Source organism: Hordeum vulgare, chromosome 1H, assembly GCF_904849725.1.
Source record: "Hordeum vulgare subsp. vulgare chromosome 1H, MorexV3_pseudomolecules_assembly, whole genome shotgun sequence".
Taxonomy (NCBI): domain Eukaryota; kingdom Viridiplantae; phylum Streptophyta; class Magnoliopsida; order Poales; family Poaceae; genus Hordeum; species Hordeum vulgare.
This window is the reverse complement of record NC_058518.1, coordinates 307,378,926-307,398,584: the sequence shown is the minus strand read 5'-3', so window position 1 is coordinate 307,398,584 and position 19,659 is coordinate 307,378,926. Positions and strand designations below refer to the sequence as shown.

At 50.2% G+C, this 19,659-nt stretch overlaps 1 protein-coding gene across 1 annotated transcript; it reads right to left on the bottom strand.

Moving 5' to 3' along the window:
* Positions 1-16,289: 16,289 nt before the first annotated feature.
* LOC123432627 lies at positions 16,290-18,791 on the bottom strand. Its single transcript, XM_045115404.1, has 3 exons — positions 18,590-18,791; positions 18,369-18,510; positions 16,290-16,609 (listed from the first exon to the last, which is right to left on the bottom strand). Exons 1-3 carry the CDS (start codon positions 18,756-18,758, stop codon positions 16,576-16,578), a joined length of 345 nt encoding a protein of 114 aa, XP_044971339.1. The 5' UTR covers positions 18,759-18,791; the 3' UTR covers positions 16,290-16,575.
* Between the last annotated feature and the right edge of the window lie 868 nt (positions 18,792-19,659).

Genomic DNA, 19,659 nt, shown 5'->3' with positions numbered 1-19,659 from the left:
CGGCGAAGATGTTACTACAGTGCTCAAGCATACGATGTCCGACAATACTCAAACAACTAATGTCAATAGGATCAAGGGTATCGCAAAATATAGAACGACTCACAAAGTTAATGACAAGGAAGGCAAGTGTCCTTCATCAACACAATACCTTAGTCGAGGTAGGAGACAACCGGACTTGCTTCAGGCTGTGGTGTCAATGGATGAAATGTTTGTCGTTGCAGAGAGCTTGGTGAACCGTGGAGTTTTTTTTTGAAAGATCCAGCAGCTGGCTGGCTTATATTGAACAAAGCAGGTAGAAGGCGGGCTTACAACACGATGGGATCGATCCAAAGGATCAAGGAAAAAAGAAGAAGAAGCGAAAAAATGGAAACATCGTACCCGGAGGGCACACCTACGTAACTTCTTCCGGTGATTCCCCGAAAGGGTGCACGAGGCAGGCCGCGCCTGCCTGCCTCCAGAACTCTATGGTTGCTTGTATAGAGTTGTTTATATTGCTGACGGCGGCAGTCTTCCCTCTGAAAGTGCAGTCGTTTCGCTCCTTCCAAATCTGCGACGAGATAATCACAATCATAGTCCTAATTCCTTTTTTGTGCTCTGGCCTGGCTTTGCTAATCATCTGCACTATGATGTCCTCTGGCATGGTCCTGTCGTTCCATACCGTTGGGTGTAGCGAAGCGCAACCGTTTCTAGCCGACGAATGTGTCCATACCTCCACCGCCCTCGTACATTGCCAGAACAAGTGTGGAGCCGATTCCAGATTTCGGAGGCAAAGTTGGCAAAAATACCCGTTTGGCCAACCCCTCCTTTGCAGGCGGTCGTTGCACCAAAGCCTGTTCCTCAGGAGCAGCCAGAAGAAATTTTTTAATCTAGTCGGCGCCCAAGTAGCCCAAATCAGCTTCCTAAAAGATGATTTTATGTAGCCGTGGAACTGGGCCTTGTATGCTGAACTGGCGGAGGACAATCATTGCCGTGTTCAGGCTGCCAAAATTGCCCCTGGCCAGGTGGTAGAAGCTGCCGAAGACTGCCATCACGTCCTCTTTGATGGTAGCCCAACATGCTTTGTAGAAAGCTCCTGAGAAGCCGTCAGGACCTGGTGCCTTTTCCGATGGGGATGCCTTGATCGCCTCCCATACCTCCTCCTCCGTGAAGGGGTTGTCCAGGCCTCCATCCTGGACCGACGACATGTCGAGGCCATCCCAATTGATGCCCATATGGCGATCTACCGTGGCCCCTAGATGGTCGCTGAAGTGCTGGTAGATGGCGTCCTCCTTGTGCTCGTGTGCCGTTGCTATCTCCGGTCCCACTTGGAGAGTGTGTATGAAGTTTTTTCGTCTCCTTGCTCTCACCTTCGTATGGACAAACCTAGTTCCTGCGTCTCCCATCCGAAGCCACGTGAGTCGGGACGCTTGTCGTCGGCGGGTGCGTTCCAGAGCCGCTAGGCCGAGTAGCTGGAGCTTGAGAAGCTTTCTTAGATTGAACTCGGCGTCCGTGAGCATGCGGTTTTCCTGAGCTACATCTAGCTGCAGCACTATCTCCGTCGCCATATGGAACTGGAGCTTGGCATCGCTAAAGAAAGCTTTGCTCCAGATTTTTAGGTCCCTAGCGGTGCGTAACATCTTTGTGTGCAGCCTCTGAAAAGCGTTAGCCTCTTGTACCGGTCTACTCCATGCTCTAACCACCGTGTCGTGGAATCTAGGGAAAGCTGGCCAGAAGCTTTCGAATCCGAAAATCGCCGCCCTAGGGACCGCACTGGTGTCGTCTAGGATCAGAGGGCAGTGGTCGGAAGTGGCCGAGGCTGCCGCCTGAAGCGAGGCCGATGGGAATCTGCATTCCCATGGTTGGTTGCAGAAGAACTTGTCTATGCTCATTTGCGTGGGGTTTCGATGCTCGTTGCTCCAAGTGTATCTACGGTTGTTGCACCTAATCTCTTTCAAGCCCGCCGTGTCTAAGGATGATCTAAATCTACCCATAAGCCTGCGGTTCAGATTGAGGTTGTTTTTGTCTCGCGCCTAGTAGATGAGGTTAAAATCTCCGTTGATGAGCCATGGCTCTGATGCGGGCGGTGCGGATCGAGAGATCTCCGAGAGGAACCTATCCTTTCTTGCGTCGTCCGCTGGCCCGTAGACCGTGGAGAGCCAGAAACTGTCATGTTGGCCAAGCAAGCAGACCCTAGCCATGATCGCGAACTCCCCTATGGCGTGTGAGGTTACAGTAGCGAGGTTTTTGTTCCATAGTATCGCTGCTCCCCCACTGGTGCCGATCGCCGGAAGCGCAATACAGTCGGTGAGGTTGGCTCCCCCTATTTCCCTAACTAGTTCCGGAGACCAAACCAAGATCTTCGTCTCCTGTAGGCAAAGTATGGCAGCGCGATGGGCTGCGGCTATCTCAGCGACGGAGGCTCGCTTTGCCGGGTTGTTTAGTCCACGAACGTTCCAGCACATGATCGGGGTGAGTGATTCACTCATGGAGGAAACAAAGGAATCTATGGTGGCAAACTCTAACCGGCCTCTGGCCCAGAACAAACACCGCCAACATAGGGTGGGATCGCTGACACCAACCCTTAGGCCCGAAGATGTGCCAGCAACGACGAACTACTAACCCTCTAGCCTGACAACTTGAAATAAACCCTAACTCTAGCCGATCTACGATCGGCCGCCACCGTAAGCTGCTACTCATGTCGACTACCATGATCACACTAGTGCCTCCTCGGCAATTCCCTCTGGGCCACCCATACGGGCCATGACCCGTAGCGCCTCTCCGTCCAGGCGAGTGAGCTTGGCGATGACCGAGATATCGCTGTCCGTCAGTGGTTCCTCGAACCTGTGCAGGAGGGCTTTTGCCACCTCTGTCGTCATCTTCTCTTTTGGCCCGAGTAGCCCCAGCTCCTTCACGATGTGGAGGGAGGCCCTTTTTGCGACCGGCACCGTCAAACCAACCGCCGCCTGTCTAGCGCTATGGAGGGTAGGTGCAGAGATGGCTCTGCTCTTTGGAGGAGCTATCGATCGCCGCGGTGCCGAGGTGGGGCGGTTGAGCATCGGCGGCTCGGGGGCATGGAAGAGGGAACCCCCCTTGGCAGCAGCGTCTGGAGCAGCTATCTCTAGCTGACAGACCCTGCTAGTCACAGCGCCCAGCTGCACCTCGAGGGTCCTAGCCGCCGATGGAGTGGCCCTGTTGAACTGCCCGAAGTCGGACACCGAAGGTGAGAGAGTGGGGCTGAATGCATCGAGCTGCAGGGCCTCTCCCGGAGTCTTGTCCAGTGCTTCCTTGTCGAACTCGAGGGGTTCCGCGAGCACGGCCTCTGCCGCCGCGTGCACGTCCGCGCCTAGCCCATCCACAGTGGTGGAGGCTAGCAAGGGCTTCTTTGCCGATCTGAAAAAATCGTCGACGGGGTCTTTCCCCTTACTGACGCGATCGACGACCGCGTGCACCTCGACTGCGGGGGCCTCCCGAGACAGGGAGGAGAGGCCTGGACCGGCCCCGCTGCGCCGGCTGGCGCGATGACCCCGAGCCCCGCCTATCACCGTGACGGCGACCCGAGACCTCCTCTGTCTACGGCGTGTCGGAGGGGACCTGCTCCGCTGACGAGGGGCTGCTGCAGGCGCGGGCTGGGCCGCGGAACGTCCGCGGCGGAGTAGCACGTCTTTCCACGATCGGTGGCCACCAGCCCCGGGGCCCCGTTGTCCTCGCCGTCGTGGTCTCTCCCATATCCACCCCGCGGCAGGCCGCGGTAGCCCAGGTTTGCGACAGGGGCTCTCTTCTGTCGCGGGTGCCATTCCGGCCTCTGGCCGTCCTCCACCCCCATCGTCCAGGGAGCAGAGGACACTCCCAGGAATGGCTTGGTATCGTCGTCCGAGCCCGAGGACGGGATCCCGCTCTGGACGAAGTGGGATGAGCGGGGAGAGGGTGGCGCCCAGTCCTCGACTCTGTCCACATGGATGAGCATCTCGTAGTCGGCGGTGGCCGGAGGCGGTGCCACCCTCCTGTCGGGCGGGGAAAACCCCTCCATCTCTTCGACGCGGCCCGCCCCTCTCGGCAGCACCCTGAGCGTGTGCTTGGTGGGGATGTTGGCAACGTCATTTGTCCATACCCAGCAGGCGAAGGTTTTGGTGTGGCCGCGCTCGAGCGTCCTGCTATTGAGGCGGTCCACCCTAACTTTCTTCCCTAGGATCTCCTCCGCCCCGTCGACGGACCAGAACTGCATCGACACCCCCTCGATGACGACGCGGACGTGTAGCAGTAGGGCGTCGAACGACGCGTGGTCGTGCTCATGCCAGGAGGCAATGCTGAAGGAGGCGCCGTCCACCCTGATGGAGCCACGGCGCACGGCATTGACCTGGTGCGCCGGCTGCGTGAAGATGACGAAGAAATGCTCCGGGTGGTGCGCCGTCACCTGGAGAGAGTGCGCCGGGACGGCGAGCTGCGCCTCCAAAGCTCTCCCCACTGCCATGGGAGACGAGGCATTGACCCCGTCGGCGGTAGAGAGCGTGACAGCGTGGTTGCACAAGAAGAAGACCGCTTGGTCCACCTCCGGGGAGGTGATGGTCACCGAGCGGCTTACCCTAGGCCGGCGCGCGGGGTCAACGTGGAGCAGCATGGCCTGCGCCATCGGGCCTGCGGCGAGGGTGGGTGGGGGTGGGGGGAACCTGATGCGGGCCTGCAGAGGCTGCCCTGGAGGAGCCGGCCCCAACCTAGCTCTAACAGCGCCGGACCTAGCTATCGCGCGGGATCTCTGAGGGCAGAGCCGGCCAATGTGCCCGGGCCCGACGGCAGATGATGCAGTGGATGGCATCCCTACAGTCAGCTAGGCGGTGGCGTTTGCTCAAGCAACGAAAGCAGCGGCCGCGGAACTGGGACAAGAAGAGCTCGCGTTGCCTCTCTGCCATTACTGTGCCATCGCGGGCCGACCGTTGCATTCCAGGAGGCAGCGTAGCGACCGATGGGCCAGAAGCAGAGCTACGAGGTCTACGTTTACTCACCTCGGTCCAGGATCCGTCAATCCCCGAAGAGGAAATCCGCGGTTCCAGGGATTGGGACGGGGCAACAATGATGGAGCGGAGTCTAGTTGGCAGACACGCCGCAGGATCCGGCTGTCTACTTGACGGAGCGATCGGTGGAGACGCCGATGTGGACTGCAGCCTCGGGGAGCGCGGGCGCTGCGTCCGGCCAGCGGGGCAAACAGGTGCCCCCCTCGCGGCCGCGAACGGACCGGCGGACGGGAGCCTCTGCCTCGAGGCCCCGGAGCCAGAGCCCTCTCCCCGTAGCAGGATCCGCGGCGAGGGGGTGGGATCTGATGACGACTGCAACAGCGGTGCCTGATGCGGACCGACGGGCCGAGGGACGCGCGCAGGGCTAGAGCGCGTGCTCGACGAGGGACTGCTGGATCCGGTCGGAGACCGGCGGGCCATTAAGGTCGGGGAGGTGGCCGCCGCGGCCGTAGTGGCCCGCGACGCAGAGGAGGGGAGAGCTAGCTAGCTATCGCACAGAGGAGGGGCTCATTTACTCCACGGTTCACATCGATAGCTTCGAAACGAACCAAAGAAGACCAAAATTCGAGTCCAGAATTAAAAATTACAACCAAAACGACAAAGGATGTAGATGTCGACATTTCATGTGTGCATTTGTTAAGTCCGGAAGTTCTAGGGTAGGTGCCGGAATGTCCGGTGTTCGGAAATTCCAGGTTTGCAAAGAAGTGTCGATTTTGTTAGAGTTCTTATATAAGTCATGTACCCTTTTGTATTTATCTCAATATATAAGGGGTTTCCTGCATATAGTCCACCACCTGTACATGTATATATATTGGCCTATGGCCTCATGGGAATACAAGTTGCTTATTCCTAACATGGTATTAGAGCATTAGGTCTTTTTCGCACGCGCAACTCGTGCTTCGATCCAATCTCGTCTCCCTGCAGTCACCGCCTGCCTCGATCTTGGCGTCCAGCTCCCGCTTGGTTCGGTCGCCCCTGCCTCGATCTCATCTGGACGCCGCAGCTTCTTGTCCCAGCGCCCAGCTCCCTCCCTGTCCCGCGAAGTCAGTGTCCCGATCTGGAATCCATCAGGAAGCGCACCAGGCTGCCAGCCGCCGCTGATTCCATCAGGTTGTCGAGGCGCTGCTGCTCCAAGATCTGGAATCCATCAGGAATCGCACTAGACTGCCAGCCGCCGCTGATTCCATTAGGTTGTCCAGGCGCTGCTACTCCAATTCCGATCTGGATTCCAGGCACTGCTGATCCAATCCTGATTCTCCTCTGTCCTCTCTTTGATCGCTTGATTCTCCTGTTCATGTCCTCACGCTGATGGTACTCCCCTTCCTGTCGTTAGTAGAGGCACTCTTACCACTCCTTCTTATTCTGTTCCTGATGTTGCTCATGTTCCTCGACTTACCATGAATTTGTTTTCTGCTGGTCAACTTGCTGATTCTGGTTGTCGCGTCATCCTTGACCTTGACTCTTGTTCTGTCCAGGACCGTCGCACGCACACTCTGGTTGGGGCTGGTCCTCGCCGCCGTGATTCTGAGGGTCTTTGGGAGTTGGACTGGCTTCATGTTCCTTCCGCTGCCCACTCTATCGCCAGTTCTTCCGCTTTGGTCGCCTCGGCTACTGGTTCTTTCCAGCAGTGGCATCATCGACTTGGTCATTTGTGTGGTTCTCGTTTGTCGTCGTTAGTTCGTCGACGTCTTCTGGGGTCTGTCTCAGGAGATGCCTCCTTAGAGTGTCAGGGTTGTCGTCTTGGCAAGCAGATTCAGTTACCATATCCACATAGTGAGTCAGTGTCTAAGCGTCCTTTTGATTTAGTCCATTCCGATGTATGGGGTTCGGCTCCCTTCGCTTCGAAAGGGGGTCATAAATACTATATTATTTTCATAGATGACTTCTCTCGTTACACATGGCTTTATTTCATGACTTCTCGTAGTGAGGTGTTGTCCATTTATAAGTATTTTGCTGCCATGGTTCATACTCAGTTCTCTTCTCCCATTCATGTGTTTCGTGCTGACTCCGCTGGCGAGTATATCTCTAAGATTTTGTGTGGTGTTCTTGCTGGGCAAGGGACTCTCTCTCAATTCTCTTGTCCTGGTGCTCATGCTCAGAATAGCGTGGCTGAGCGCAAGCATCGTCATCTTCTTGAGACGACTCGTGCATTGATGATTGCTGCCTCTCTCTCGCCTCATTTTTGGGCTGAGGCCGTCTCCACCTCCACCTATCTCATCAATTTCCAGCCTTCCGCTGCTCTACAGGGTGGTGTTCCTTTCGAGCGTCTTTTTGATCGTTCTCCTGATTATTCGATGCTTCGCTTGTTTGGTTGTGTTTGCTATGTTCTTCTTGCCCCCCGCGAACGCACCAAACTGACCGCTCAGTCTGTTGAGTGTGTCTTCTTAGGCTATAGTGATGAGCATAAGGGCTATCGTTGTTGGGATCCTATCGGTCGTCGGATGCATATCTCTCGGGATGTGACTTTCGATGAGTCTCGTCCCTTCTACCCACGCCCATCTTCCTCGACCTTTTCAGTGGAGGATGTCTCTTTTCTCACTTTTCCTGACACACCTATCACACCTGTCGAGCCTTTGCCTATTCGTTCCGCTCCCTCTGCTTCTCCACCTCCAGTCGATTTGTCGCCACCATCTTCCACGGTCTCCTCGTCTAGCATGTCACCGGAGTCTACATCTTCCTCTCCGGTGACTTCTTCGTCGTCACTCCCCGATTCTACCTTGGCGATTCCTCCTTCCATTGTTCCATCTTTTCCTCAGTGTTACACTCGTTGTTCACGTTATGTGGATGCCTCTGTGGATGTGTCCTCATCCTCATCTCAGCCTACTTATGGTTTGCGTTCTCGTCCTCGTCCGCCTGTTGATCGCTTTGGATTTTCCACCGTTGGTGCTGCTGTTCTTGAGCCGACTACTTATCATCAGGTTGTTGTTCATCCTGAATGGCAGTTTGCGATGGCAGAGGAGATTGCTGCTCTTGAACACATTGGTACGTGGATCTTGTTTCCCTTCCTCCCGGAGTTCGTCCCATCACTTGTAAGTGGGTCTACAAGGTTAAGACTCGCTCTGATGGTTCTCTTGAGCGTCACAAAGCTCGTCTTGTGGCTCGTGGTTTTCAGCAGGAGCATGGTCGTGATTATGACGAGACTTTTGCTCCTGTGGCTCATATGACCACTGTTCATACACTTGTTGCCGTGGCCTCTACACGCCACTGGTCTATCTCTCAGCTTGATGTTAAGAATGCTTTTCTTAATGGTGAGCTGCGTGAGGAGGTGTACATGCAGCCACCACCTGGGTATTCTGTTCCTGATGGCATGGTATGTCGTCTTCGTCGCTCTCTCTATGGCCTTAAGCAAGCCCCCCGCGCCTGGTTTGAGCGTTTTGCCTCTGTGGTGACTGTCGTTGGTTTTTCACCCAGTGTTCATGATCCAGCATTATTTATTCACCTTTCTCCTCATGGTCGGACTCTTCTTCTTCTCTATGTTGATGATATGGTCATCACTGGGGATGACCCCGAGTATATTGCCTTTGTTAAGGCCCGTCTTAGTGAGCAGTTCCTTATGTCTGATCTTGGACCTCTTCGCTACTTTCTTGGGATTGAAGTTTCTTCTACCTCTGATGGCTTCTTTATATCCCAGGAAAAGTATATCCAGGATCTTCTTGCTCGTGCTGCTCTTACTAATGAGCGCACCGTTTGTTCACCTCCGTGATACTGATGGTGATCCCCTGCCTGACCCGACGCGTTATCGTCATCTTGTTGGCAGTCTTGTCTATCTAGCTGTCACTCATCCGGATATCTCTTATCCGGTTCTCTGAGTCATTTTGTCTCCGCTCCCACCTCGATTCACTATAGTCATCTCATTCATGTTCTTCAATATCTTCGGGGCACGATCTCTCACCGTCCATTCTTTCCTCGCTCCAGTTCTTTACAGCTTCAGGCCTATTCGGATGCTACGTGGGCTAGTGATCCTTCAGATCGCCGTTCACTTTCTGCTTACTGTGTTTTTCTTGGTGGTTCTCTCATTGCCTGGAAGACGAAGAAACATATTGCAGTTTCCCGTTCGAGTGCACAGGCTGAGTTGCGAGCGATGGTTCTTTTGACGGCAGAGGTGACTTGGTTACGGTGGTTACTTCAGGATTTTGGTGTTTCTGTCACTACACCGACTCTACTCTTATCTGACAGTACAGGTGCTATTAGCATTGCGCGCGACCCTATGAAGCATGAGCTCACCAAGCATATTGGCGTTGATGCTTTCTATGTGCGCGTTGCTGTGCAGGATCAGGTTATTGCTCTTCAGTATGTGCCTTGTGAGTTACAGTTGGCGGATTTCCTGACGAAGGCCAACACTAGAGCACAACATGGTTTTTATCTCTCCAAACTCAGTGTTGTTCATCCACCATGAGTTTGAGGGGGGTGTTAGAGTTCTAATATAAGTCATGTACCCTTTTGTATTTATCCCAATATATAAGGGATTTCCTGCATATAGTTCACCACCTGTACATGTATATATACTGGCCTATGGCCTCATGGGAATACAAGTTGCTTATTCCTAACAGATTTAACCTAAAATTACATATATGAGTTCGAGGGCGGGGAAACTCAATTTCCATCTCTAATTGAAGGGGGGGAGGAAAGTTGGGGCAAAGGGACACAATGGAAGGTAGGTCAACGAGTTTTGCAAGAGATTCGTGGATCGTACCAACCGGTTCACACGAAATCCAAAAAAACGGATATCACTATTTTTGGTGAGTATTTTTTAATTTGGCAAGAACAAATGGACAAGAGGTTAGAAAGATGAGGGGGGGGGGGTCCAAATCCTGGCAACTTTGCCATTGATATCAAATGATATATACGAGTCAAACCATGAAGGTGGCCCGATCTACACGAATTGAGGGAAGACTTGATGAAGAATACGGAGGGAAACAAGAGGAAATGCAAGGGAAACTAGAAACAAATCAACACAAGATACACATGGATATATTCTTGGTCCCAATTATCCACAAGAGAGATGGAGCAACACAGGGTTCTTCCCCAAGTCCTATGACAAGGAGAACTTAAGTTCCACATCGGGAATCTTCTCCCTCGAAGAAGGTATTCTGATCGTGGAGCCTTCACCACAAGGGTGGACTTGATACTCCTTGGAGTTTTCACCCAAAGGTGACCTTGAACTCCAATTGAGTCTTCCCTAACATGGAGGGATCCCACAAGGGGGATGCATGAGCAAAGCTCTATGTCCGAGTCTAATATTTGCTAACCATCGAGATGAGGTGGTTAAAAGCTATATATAGGCCCACCTACCAAGGGGAGAATAGGAAGGAAAAGATACAATGGTCCAACCCACTACAAGTAGGTAGGGTTGCTTTTTGTAGGGCAGCCCAGAGGTTCGAGGGGCTGGAAGTTGTAGGGTTGGTTTTAGGGTACTTCCAGGATATCTGATTGCTTGCAACGGGCTATGTGGCACCCTGAAGGTTTGGGAGATGCTAGCCTGGAAGTTCCAGCGTAGACATTGGCCTTTGGTTGGCTTCTGGGCCGCCACCTTCATAATTAATGTCTCTGTCTCTGCGCTTCCTTCTTTGCTTTCATGCTTCCCTCTTGGACGTCATAAATGTCCTCTTGTGCTTGATCTCCTCCATGTCATGATGTTGTTTGGCTCAAACCTAAAGGTATACAAGATACGAGTGTCAAGTACACCCTTTGTCCGATAATATTAGAGTGTTTTTGACACTACACCACTGTAAAAAACGCTCTTATATTATGAGACACGGGGAGTAGTATACTATCCTTAAGAGAACCAAGTAGTCACACATAAAGAAGAAGACTCTCATTTTCTATTTATGGTGCGTTTGATGACACTTGGGTGGAGGCTCACAAGGTGGATGCAAGGACATTAGTCCTGCCACGTGTTGCAGGGGCATCCCGCTGCCCTTCTCTACCACAAGTAGGAGGGTTGCAGGGAAATGCTATACTTACATAAGATAACTACGCATGTTTACGTACAAAAGTGACGTGGAGGATTAGGAATGGTGTTTAGGGGAGGGAGGGGCCCACCCTCCTGAAAATCAGGGGGAGTTTAGATTAGTTTGGGAGGTTTCGTAAGCACACACATGCTCTTCGTAGGTGTAGCATTTTCTGAGGTTTGCATGGCCATTTGCCCTTATTGGTCATATCGCACATTTCAGTTCCGAGAACCTATGACCGACATGTAGGTTTTTTTGGCTCCCTTCCCTCTCCCGTGTCGCTCTCGTGGGCGACCCGGGGGAACCCTAGCCGTCACCAAAGAAGCCCCCTCCCTTCCTCCTCCTCCTCCCTCTGCCACCGGAGGGCATCATCGGGCAAAGCCCACACGACATCGGCGATGACGAGGGTGACTCTCCTCCTCTCGTTGGGTGGCGCGCAGGGCGCTCCATTGGCGGCGGGGGCTCCCGTGCGGCCTGCGATGCGTGCTAGCGATGCTTGCGCTAGGAGGCGGCGCGTGCGACATGATGCATAGACGATGGTGGTATGGGTCAGCCACAGTCGATCTGGGGGATCTCCATGCCCAGATTTGGCTCCCCTTCACCCAGATCTAGGGGAGCTCCATGCCCAACGGCTAACTCGGTCCGTGGGTGCTCCCGGTGACTGTGTCCGAAGGATGGTGGTGGGGCGGAGATGCGGTGCGGTGTGGTGGCATGGTCGGTGAGGTGGAGAAGGTGATCTATTGTGCTTGGACTGTGAGGCATCCTGGCGTCCAGATCCGGTCTTCCAGTGGCAGCAGCTTGCTTGGGCGGCGGTCCTCCGTGGCCATGACCGAGGGGTTGGCGGTGGATGCTGCCGACGGGGTTCGATGTGGCGGTGGTGGGATGGGTGGCCGATGGCGGTGGCTCCGGCCTCAGCAACGACATGACTCGGTAATGGGGTGGCGCGGGTGATGCTACGAGTGAAAGCCCTGTGTTGACCCCAGTCGACACCGGCGGGAACGACGCTCTTTGGCATCGGATCCCTTTGTGGAGGTGCCATTGGTTCCATGCCCACTCTGTTCATTCTATGGGTGAAAGCCGTAGATCCAATGGTTGGATCGGACGTCGGCGACGTCCTTGACGTCGTTTTACCACCTTGGTGGAGCTTGTCTTAGGAGATGCTTCTTCGTGCTGCTTGCCTGAGGTTTGGAGTGGTGTTTGGCTGGTTGGAGGTGGGTGGTCGGTGATGGTGGTGCGGCCAGTCTGAGGTCGACGGTGGTGTGTCGTGCTCGAGTGCTTGTGGTGCGTCTCTGCTTGGCGGTCCCTGCGGCTACGATGCTGGCACGCAGGTGTTGTGGCATCGTCTCGGCCTCGCATTATCGTTCGAATGCACCCCAGACACACGTGGTGTCGTGGCGTCGTGCAGTCTTGGTTTGTGAGGTGTCGTTGGATTGCATCGACGATGCAGTGCTACAACTTGGTTTGCTGGGTGATGCCCTCCGACTATGTCAATGGTACACATGTTTCGTGGAGTCGTCTCGGCCTTGTGTGGCCTTCAATTGTGCCTCGCGATGCAGGTCCTGTGTCGCGGCGTTGTGCAGTTGTTAGAGCATATTTCTCCATATGTGGTTTTGGTAATTAATGACAATCCCTATGGACTAATGGTTGCCTTAAGTTATATTTATAGGATTTGTCCATAGACACTTCTTGTAGTCCATTTGTTGGGTTCAAGGAGTTTATATGATGACCAAGGTGGTATTCAAGGTATTATCCAAAGAATGGTCATAGAGACACAAGGTTGATCAAGAACGTCAGACAAAGAGTAAATCAAGATGATCAACACACAAAGCGTACAAAATGTACCGAGAGGGATCAAGTGATCCCATGGTATGGTAAGCATTGTCCATTACGTGTTTGTGTACTAACCCATGGTCTTCGTGAGAATTCTATGTGGGGTTAGGTGTGTTTTCATGGGCTTGCGTCTAGAGGAAGATCTCATACAACCCATGAAGGATGACGTCAAGTGGTGATCGTCATCAAGATTGCGGCGTGCAAGTTTAAGTGGATTAGCACAAACATATCATGCTTGGAGTTTGCCGTCCATTGTGGTGGCGATGGACTTGTGAAAATATGCTGAAGAGAGGCTCACCCATGTTGTGTATGGGGGAGCAATCGACTAGTATTCATCAAGCCAACGCAATCAAGAAGGTGGTCCATCTTGAGGAAGCGAAGATCATCGTCATCTAGCTCAAGAGGACGAGGCGCAAGGTATAGGTTTGCGCTTGATAGGTTTTCTATTTTAGGATAGATTGTCGTACTGTCAAGGGGGCTCTCAAGTGAGTAGCTTGATCGTATCGTTCGTTGAGAGCTCAAACCATTTGCATCCTTGCATCATACTTCTTGGTTCTTGTTGGGTTTTTCTCTTTGTGAGTTTTAGAGCTTATGGTCATCTTCATGACAAGCTCGAGTTCATCGAAAACGGAGTCCATATGCATCTTCTATGATGTTTTTGATGTTGGGAGTTTTTACCGGTCTTATTCGAAGAAGGGTTCTCACCATTTTCTTATGGGCCTTTTCTCACTTGCTTCTTATTGATATTTTTATCAAGATTGTGTTAGCCCATGTCTTTAGCTTTCCAACAAACTTGGTTTCGTTAAATTCGGAGTCCGTATGCGAAAGTTAGACCAATTTCAGTATCGAGCGGTAGTACCGCTCCTGGTGCCAGCGGTAGTACCGCTCCTGTAGCAGTAGTACTGCCCGCGGAGCGGTAGTAATTTTTTACTACCGCTCCCTAGCGGTAGTACCGCTCCATCGGACTATTTTCCCATCCTTTTTGGCCTCAGCATGGTTGGTGAACCTACTGAGCGGTAGTACCGCTCCCATGAGCGGTAGTACCGCTCTGTGCGGGCTGTGAAGCATAACGGTTGGATTTTCCCCCACCTATAAAAGGGGGTATTCTTCCCCATTGAACCTCATCTCTTTAGCTCGTGTTCTTCGCCCATTGTTGACCTTCTTCGAGCTTGCTAACTCTCAATCCCTTCAATGATTCTTGCTAGTTCTTGAGGGAAAAGAGAGAGGAGATCTAGATCCACATTTCCACCAATCACTTTCTCCTCTAAGTGAGAGGAACCCATTGGGTCTAGATCTTGGAGTTCTTTGTGTTCTTCTTCATTCTTCCTCTCGTTTTCCTCCCTAGCATTAGTTGCTTTGGTGGGATTTGGGAGAGAAGGATTTGGGCACTCCGTGTGCCCTTGCCATTGCATTTGGTGCATCGATTTGAGTTCTCCACGGTGATACGTGGAAGTGAGAAGTTGAGAAGCTTATTACCTTTGGGTACTTGGTACCCCTAGAAGCTTGCTGGTGCCTCGGAGCTCAATCATTGTGGTGTAAAGCTTCGGGCAAGCGTCGGAGTCTCCAATTAAGTTGTGGAGATTGCCCCGAGCATTTGTGGTCACCTCGAAGCCATATGCCATTGTGGTGAAGCTTGTGGTGTTGTTGGGAGCCTCCAATTAAGTTGTGAAGATTGCCCCAACCTTGTTTGTACGGGTTCGGTGACCGCCCTCAAGGGTCCCTTAGTGGAATCACGGCAGCTTGCATTGTGCGAGGGCGTGAGGAGATTACGGTGGCCTTAGTGGCATCTTGGGGAGCATTGTGCCTCCACATCGCTCCAACGGAGATTAGCATCCACAAGGGTGTGAACTTTGGGATACATCATCGTCTCCGCGTGCCTCGGTTATCTCTTACCCGAACCCTTTACTTATGCACTTTACTTTGTGATAGCCATATTGTTTCTTGTCATATATCTTGCTATCACTTAGTTGTTTATATTGCTTAGCATAAGTTATTGGTGCACACAGTTGAGCCTAGTTGTTTTAGGTTTTGTGCTTGACAAATTAAACGTTAGTTTTATTTCGCATTTGTTCAAGCCTAAACCGTAATTATTTTAAAGCGCCCATTCACCCCCCCTCTAGGCGACATCCACGTCCTTTCAGTAGTCTTGGTTTGTGAGGTGCCGTTGGATTGCGTCGACGGTGTAGTGTCGTGGTTTGGCCGGCTAGCCAATCTTGTCTTCTCCTATGGTGTTCTTTGTGGTGTTTTCCTTCCTTGTTCTTCCTGTTATGTGTGTTGTTGACGTGCGTTTTTTTTTGTTTATCTCTTCTTTCTTGTGTCACCTATACTTCTAGTTTGATTGAAACTATCTTGCAAGGCTGCAAATCCTTATAGGTAAAATTGGATACAATTCAGGTGAAAGGCCTTGCCCTCTCCAGGTGACCTTAAAAAAATATCACGCAGTTCCTTGCAACGGTGACAACGTGGCGATAGGGTACAATCCTTCCTCTCGTGCCTCTTCTACATGTAGTTTAAGCACTTCCTCTCAAGCTTTGCCGGGAGAGGGCAGAAGTGGGGCGGTCAGTTGAGCAGTAATGCGTCTGCGGCGGTGGCCCCAATGCTGCCAACCGTCGGCGTTTGGCAGAGCGTACAGAGCGACGGCCAAGCAGGTTGCTCCACACGGATGAAGACGTAGTGCGTCGGAGCCGAGGCAGAAGCATAGTAGCCGGAAACAGGAACGGTGGGCTATCCCTCAACCCGGATTCATCGACCCAGAATCAGATTCGGGAACGAGGGTCGATACGGTAAGATTCGATGCGGATTCGGTGTTTCCGTAGCCGGATCGCCCATTCAGTTTCGACGACTCGACAGTTTTGGTTCTTGAATCGACCGAGTAAGCAAAAGGTCAGCCATATCAATCACGAACTCCTCGTTTTACTCTTTGCCCCGTGCTTTTCCACTCCCCTAAATAACTCCTCGTTCTGCTCTCTAATTACTCCAAGGCTGCTAATAGATTTTTCATTAGGAATGAGATGATTTATTTTAGTCCAATTGCTCCCTGCTAGTAATAGATTTTTCATTAGGAATGAGATGATTTATTTTAGTCCAATTGCTCCCTGCTAGTAAAGATTCACGTTCCTCGTTCCATGGTACCGTACCGGATTCATCATACCGGAATTGATTGGATCACGTTTCCGCTTTAGAAAAATCGTTTTAGAGATGTATACCCCGTTCTAAAAAGTGACTCTAGGCAAATGGTTTGGTCATGGTTTTCGAGTCCTCCGTGTCAGGTTAGGTTAGACCTCTCTCCTCGAGGGAATCACCCAACGATTGAATGGATGATCAGCAGAAACAATGAGGGGCATAATCCGATTGAATGGATGATCAGCAGAAACAATGAGGGGCATAATCCGATTGAATGGATGATCAGCAGAAACAATGAGGGGCATAATCCCATCGGATAAAAGCAACATTCGTTTTTGCAAGTGGAATTATGAGTCAGTGATTAGATATCAACTTAAGGGAAACTTTGTGGAGCAAATGGTACACTGGAACAAGCGTTCTCTTTATGCTAGTACATGTGTATGTACAATGTACACTGGGACAAGCGTTCTCTTTATGCTAGTACATGTGTATGTACAATCTTATCACAAGATCCTTAACTTTACACAGGGGCAGGCTAATATACAGTGGATACATCATTGTGTATTTGGGGTTGCAAGCTAAGCATGTTGAGATCTGCCCTAAAAAGAGAACACACCATTTCACCGGATGTACAACATTCTGAATTGGAATGAGATGAGGGATTCTACGGACTGAGGTTGCTTCTTTCAAAGTCCCAAAGAGGTCCCTTCTGACTTGTTCCTGTTAACCAATGTTAAACAGACACATTCACGTTAGCGTATAAATCAAGCAAACAAAAAAATACAGATCTCAGATGGTTTAGGGGGTTCCACCTTAGTATTTTAGCAAAAGCAAAAATATATAGAAAACAGATATCTTGTCAGAATGTCATATAAGATGCAGCTTTTGCAACTGAGGTGTGATTTGAAATGATTGGGGTATATCTGAAAAGAGTGCAACACTTTGAATAACCAAAGTTTTCGAGAAAGCATTCCTGTACTAATCATGTCTATCTTCTAATGTGACTTTTATATGTAAGTACAATATGCTCTAAACTTACAGAAAGAAAGGAATGTAACACTCACACCAAGTCACACTCTTCCTGTTAGCTTCTTGTCTGAATTTTCTAAAAATTAGCATGAAACAATTCCTTGTCAAGGCGCATCAGCTCTTAACCACATTCAACAAAAGTAATCAAACATTTGATATCAAATTGGTTATCATGGAAGCTAACTACGTATCAGTCGCCCAATATCAACAGGCTCAGCACCATTTGGCAAAACAACAGTATGCAGCTCTTATGTTAGAAGCAGTGTTCAGGTAACAACAAAATAAGGAACGCTATTAAGTATTAATGGACAACTGAAAAGCACGGTAATTTTCAATGTTGGTCTAGGCATGAAAGTAAAACAAGAAGACTCTATGGAGACAAGAAAACATAACCCAGTTGTTAGAATATATACATTATAATAGTTTACAAATCACTTTCGTCTTTTCAACCACTTTCTACGCATAAAATGCCCAAATTGACAATCACACTTATCATGTTCAATTTTCAATCAATAATAGTGACACAACACATAGAATTTCATATGCTTTTTAATCATAACTCTCTATGAACAAGCTTTATGGTTATTTTCTTCTGTTGAACGTGGATTTGGCCAGGTTTCTGCATCAGTTCGGAGTTTTGGTTTTACTGGTTGGTGCATGAAACTCAATATCTTCAATCATGTATTCATTGCTCTCCAACCATATTCCCAACAAACTTTATTAAGGACAAAAAGTTTTGAAACAATACGGCTGCACGTATTTCAGTGGCAGACCTGAAATAATTCTGCTTCTTAAGAGGTGACTAGAAGTGTTGCTCTAATCCCTCAAATGCAGCTCCGAAACAGCCAGCGGCTAATCGTACGTAACAGATTGTCACTTAACCATAGCAGCTTTGTCGAATAGATGAGTGCATCATATTCCCAGCAAATCAGATACTCCTTTTACTGAGATGTCTAGGTTTTCCTCTGAATTCCTTTTACTGAGATGTCTAGGTTTTCCTCTGAATTGTGTCGTAAGTGTTTCACCATTCTACCGTTTCACAAATTCTGTGAACCATTTTACAGTTTTACCACCGCACCAGGAACAAACTAACAGACTGCAGTGTAGTCGCAGAGAAGGACGCAACCAATGCAGCAAACATCAGGGCAGCGAGCAAGCAATAGATGTTGCAAACTATATTTCGCCAGATCAGTTTTGATGACAGGAAACTGCGACGACAACCATATTCTCATGAGCAATTGTTACAATAAAAAATAAGGCTAACCATGGATGCACCAACCTAATCTACAGTTTACAACACGAGCATCTCAGCTGTAGGTCGACGGTGGAATAGAAATCTTGGCTAGAATTGAGCAAAAGTGGGTCAAGCTGAATTACCGCAGAACCCAATAGCAGCACATCCAGATGGGAACAAAAGTAAAAGGAGACTTGGGGAGGTCAGAGCATTCACCTCTGGGCTTGCGATTCGTAGAACCTGGCGATGCGACCGCGGTTGGGGGGCTTAGGCTTGACGGGCTTCTTCCGGCGCAGCCCGGCGATCTCCTGAACGAGCGGGACGTGCACCAGCACCGCCCTCCACGCCACATACCAGCCTGAGGCTCGTCAGTTGACCAAGACGAACGAGACGAAATTAGAAGGGAACGAGACAGGGTGAAGGGATGGCCGCCGTACTCAGGAGGATGAATGATAAGACGAAGGTGATGGCCAGGACGGGACGGAGGACGAAAAGTTCGGCGAGCTCCCACGCCGTCTCCAGGCTGCCGCCGGCCATGGCGCCGCCGGCCTTCGTGGGGGAGAAAGGAATCTCGTTCTGTGGGATGAGGGTTGAGCGGTGGTCCATGAGTCTATGACATGTCGGTCCTAAACTGAGATCGCTCGTTGCTCAATCGTTAAAGCAAAGGAGATTTTTTCCTTTTTTTTTCTTTTCCAAAGGAAGCAAAGGAGATTGCTTGCGGGAGGAGGGGATGTAAACCCTAACCGAACAGGATTCAAATTGTGTGCTGATCAAATCACATTCAGACCCACGAATATCAACACATTCGAATATAATATGATCATATCAACACATTCACAAATTGGATTGAAAATAACTCTGACGCAAATTAGATTCAAAGTTATTTCATCCATTTTCTAACAATTTTTAAGGCATGGAAAATCAAACGTTTTCTAGGACAAATTATGTTTTCACAAGCGCAAATTGAGAATAATTTGCCATTGCTTGCTAAAGTAAATTTCCATCCTCACGAAAACATAATTTACAATGTTCAACCTGCATTTACAAAATGTTTAGCTTGGATCTAGAAAATGTTCAACCTGTACGTAAAATGTTCAATGTCTATTTAGAAAATTTAACATGTATATACCAAAAAAGAAAAGAACAAAAACGAAAACGAAAAGGAATAGAAAAGGAAGAAGAAAGAAAAGATGGAGAGAACACAGACACAACACAAAAAAAGGGAAAACCCGCATGAAAGATTATGTGTGTAGCGGTCCATGGAAGCTTGCCAAAACCGTTCTATTGGACTGGCCCACTCAAGATAATCTTTGAGGGTGTGTTTAGTAGTAGTTTCCATCATAGCATTGTTTTCTTGTTTTTGAGTATAATAACTTTATTTCTCAGATAACAGCAAGATCATTTACATAATGATGAAGAATAAAGTCATGGACGATAGCCTTCCATACTTCACATTTGCTAATACTAAAACAGTATTTTGTTAAGCCATCTGCTACTAAGTTTGCCT

What these genes read in the sequence shown, in the direction of transcription:
- LOC123432627 (XM_045115404.1), bottom strand. Translation starts at nt 18,758, where the DNA reads ATGGACCACCGCTCAACCCTCATCCCACAGAACGAGATTCCTTTCTCC. An exon ending in CTTATCATTCATCCTCCTGA is followed by an intron (nt 18,511 to 18,589) that starts GTACGGCGGCCA and finishes GACGAGCCTCAG; the next exon opens with GCTGGTATGTGGCGTGGAGG. An exon ending in TACGAATCGCAAGCCCAGAG is followed by an intron (nt 16,610 to 18,368) that starts GTGAATGCTCTG and finishes ATTGGTTAACAG; the next exon opens with GAACAAGTCAGAAGGGACCT.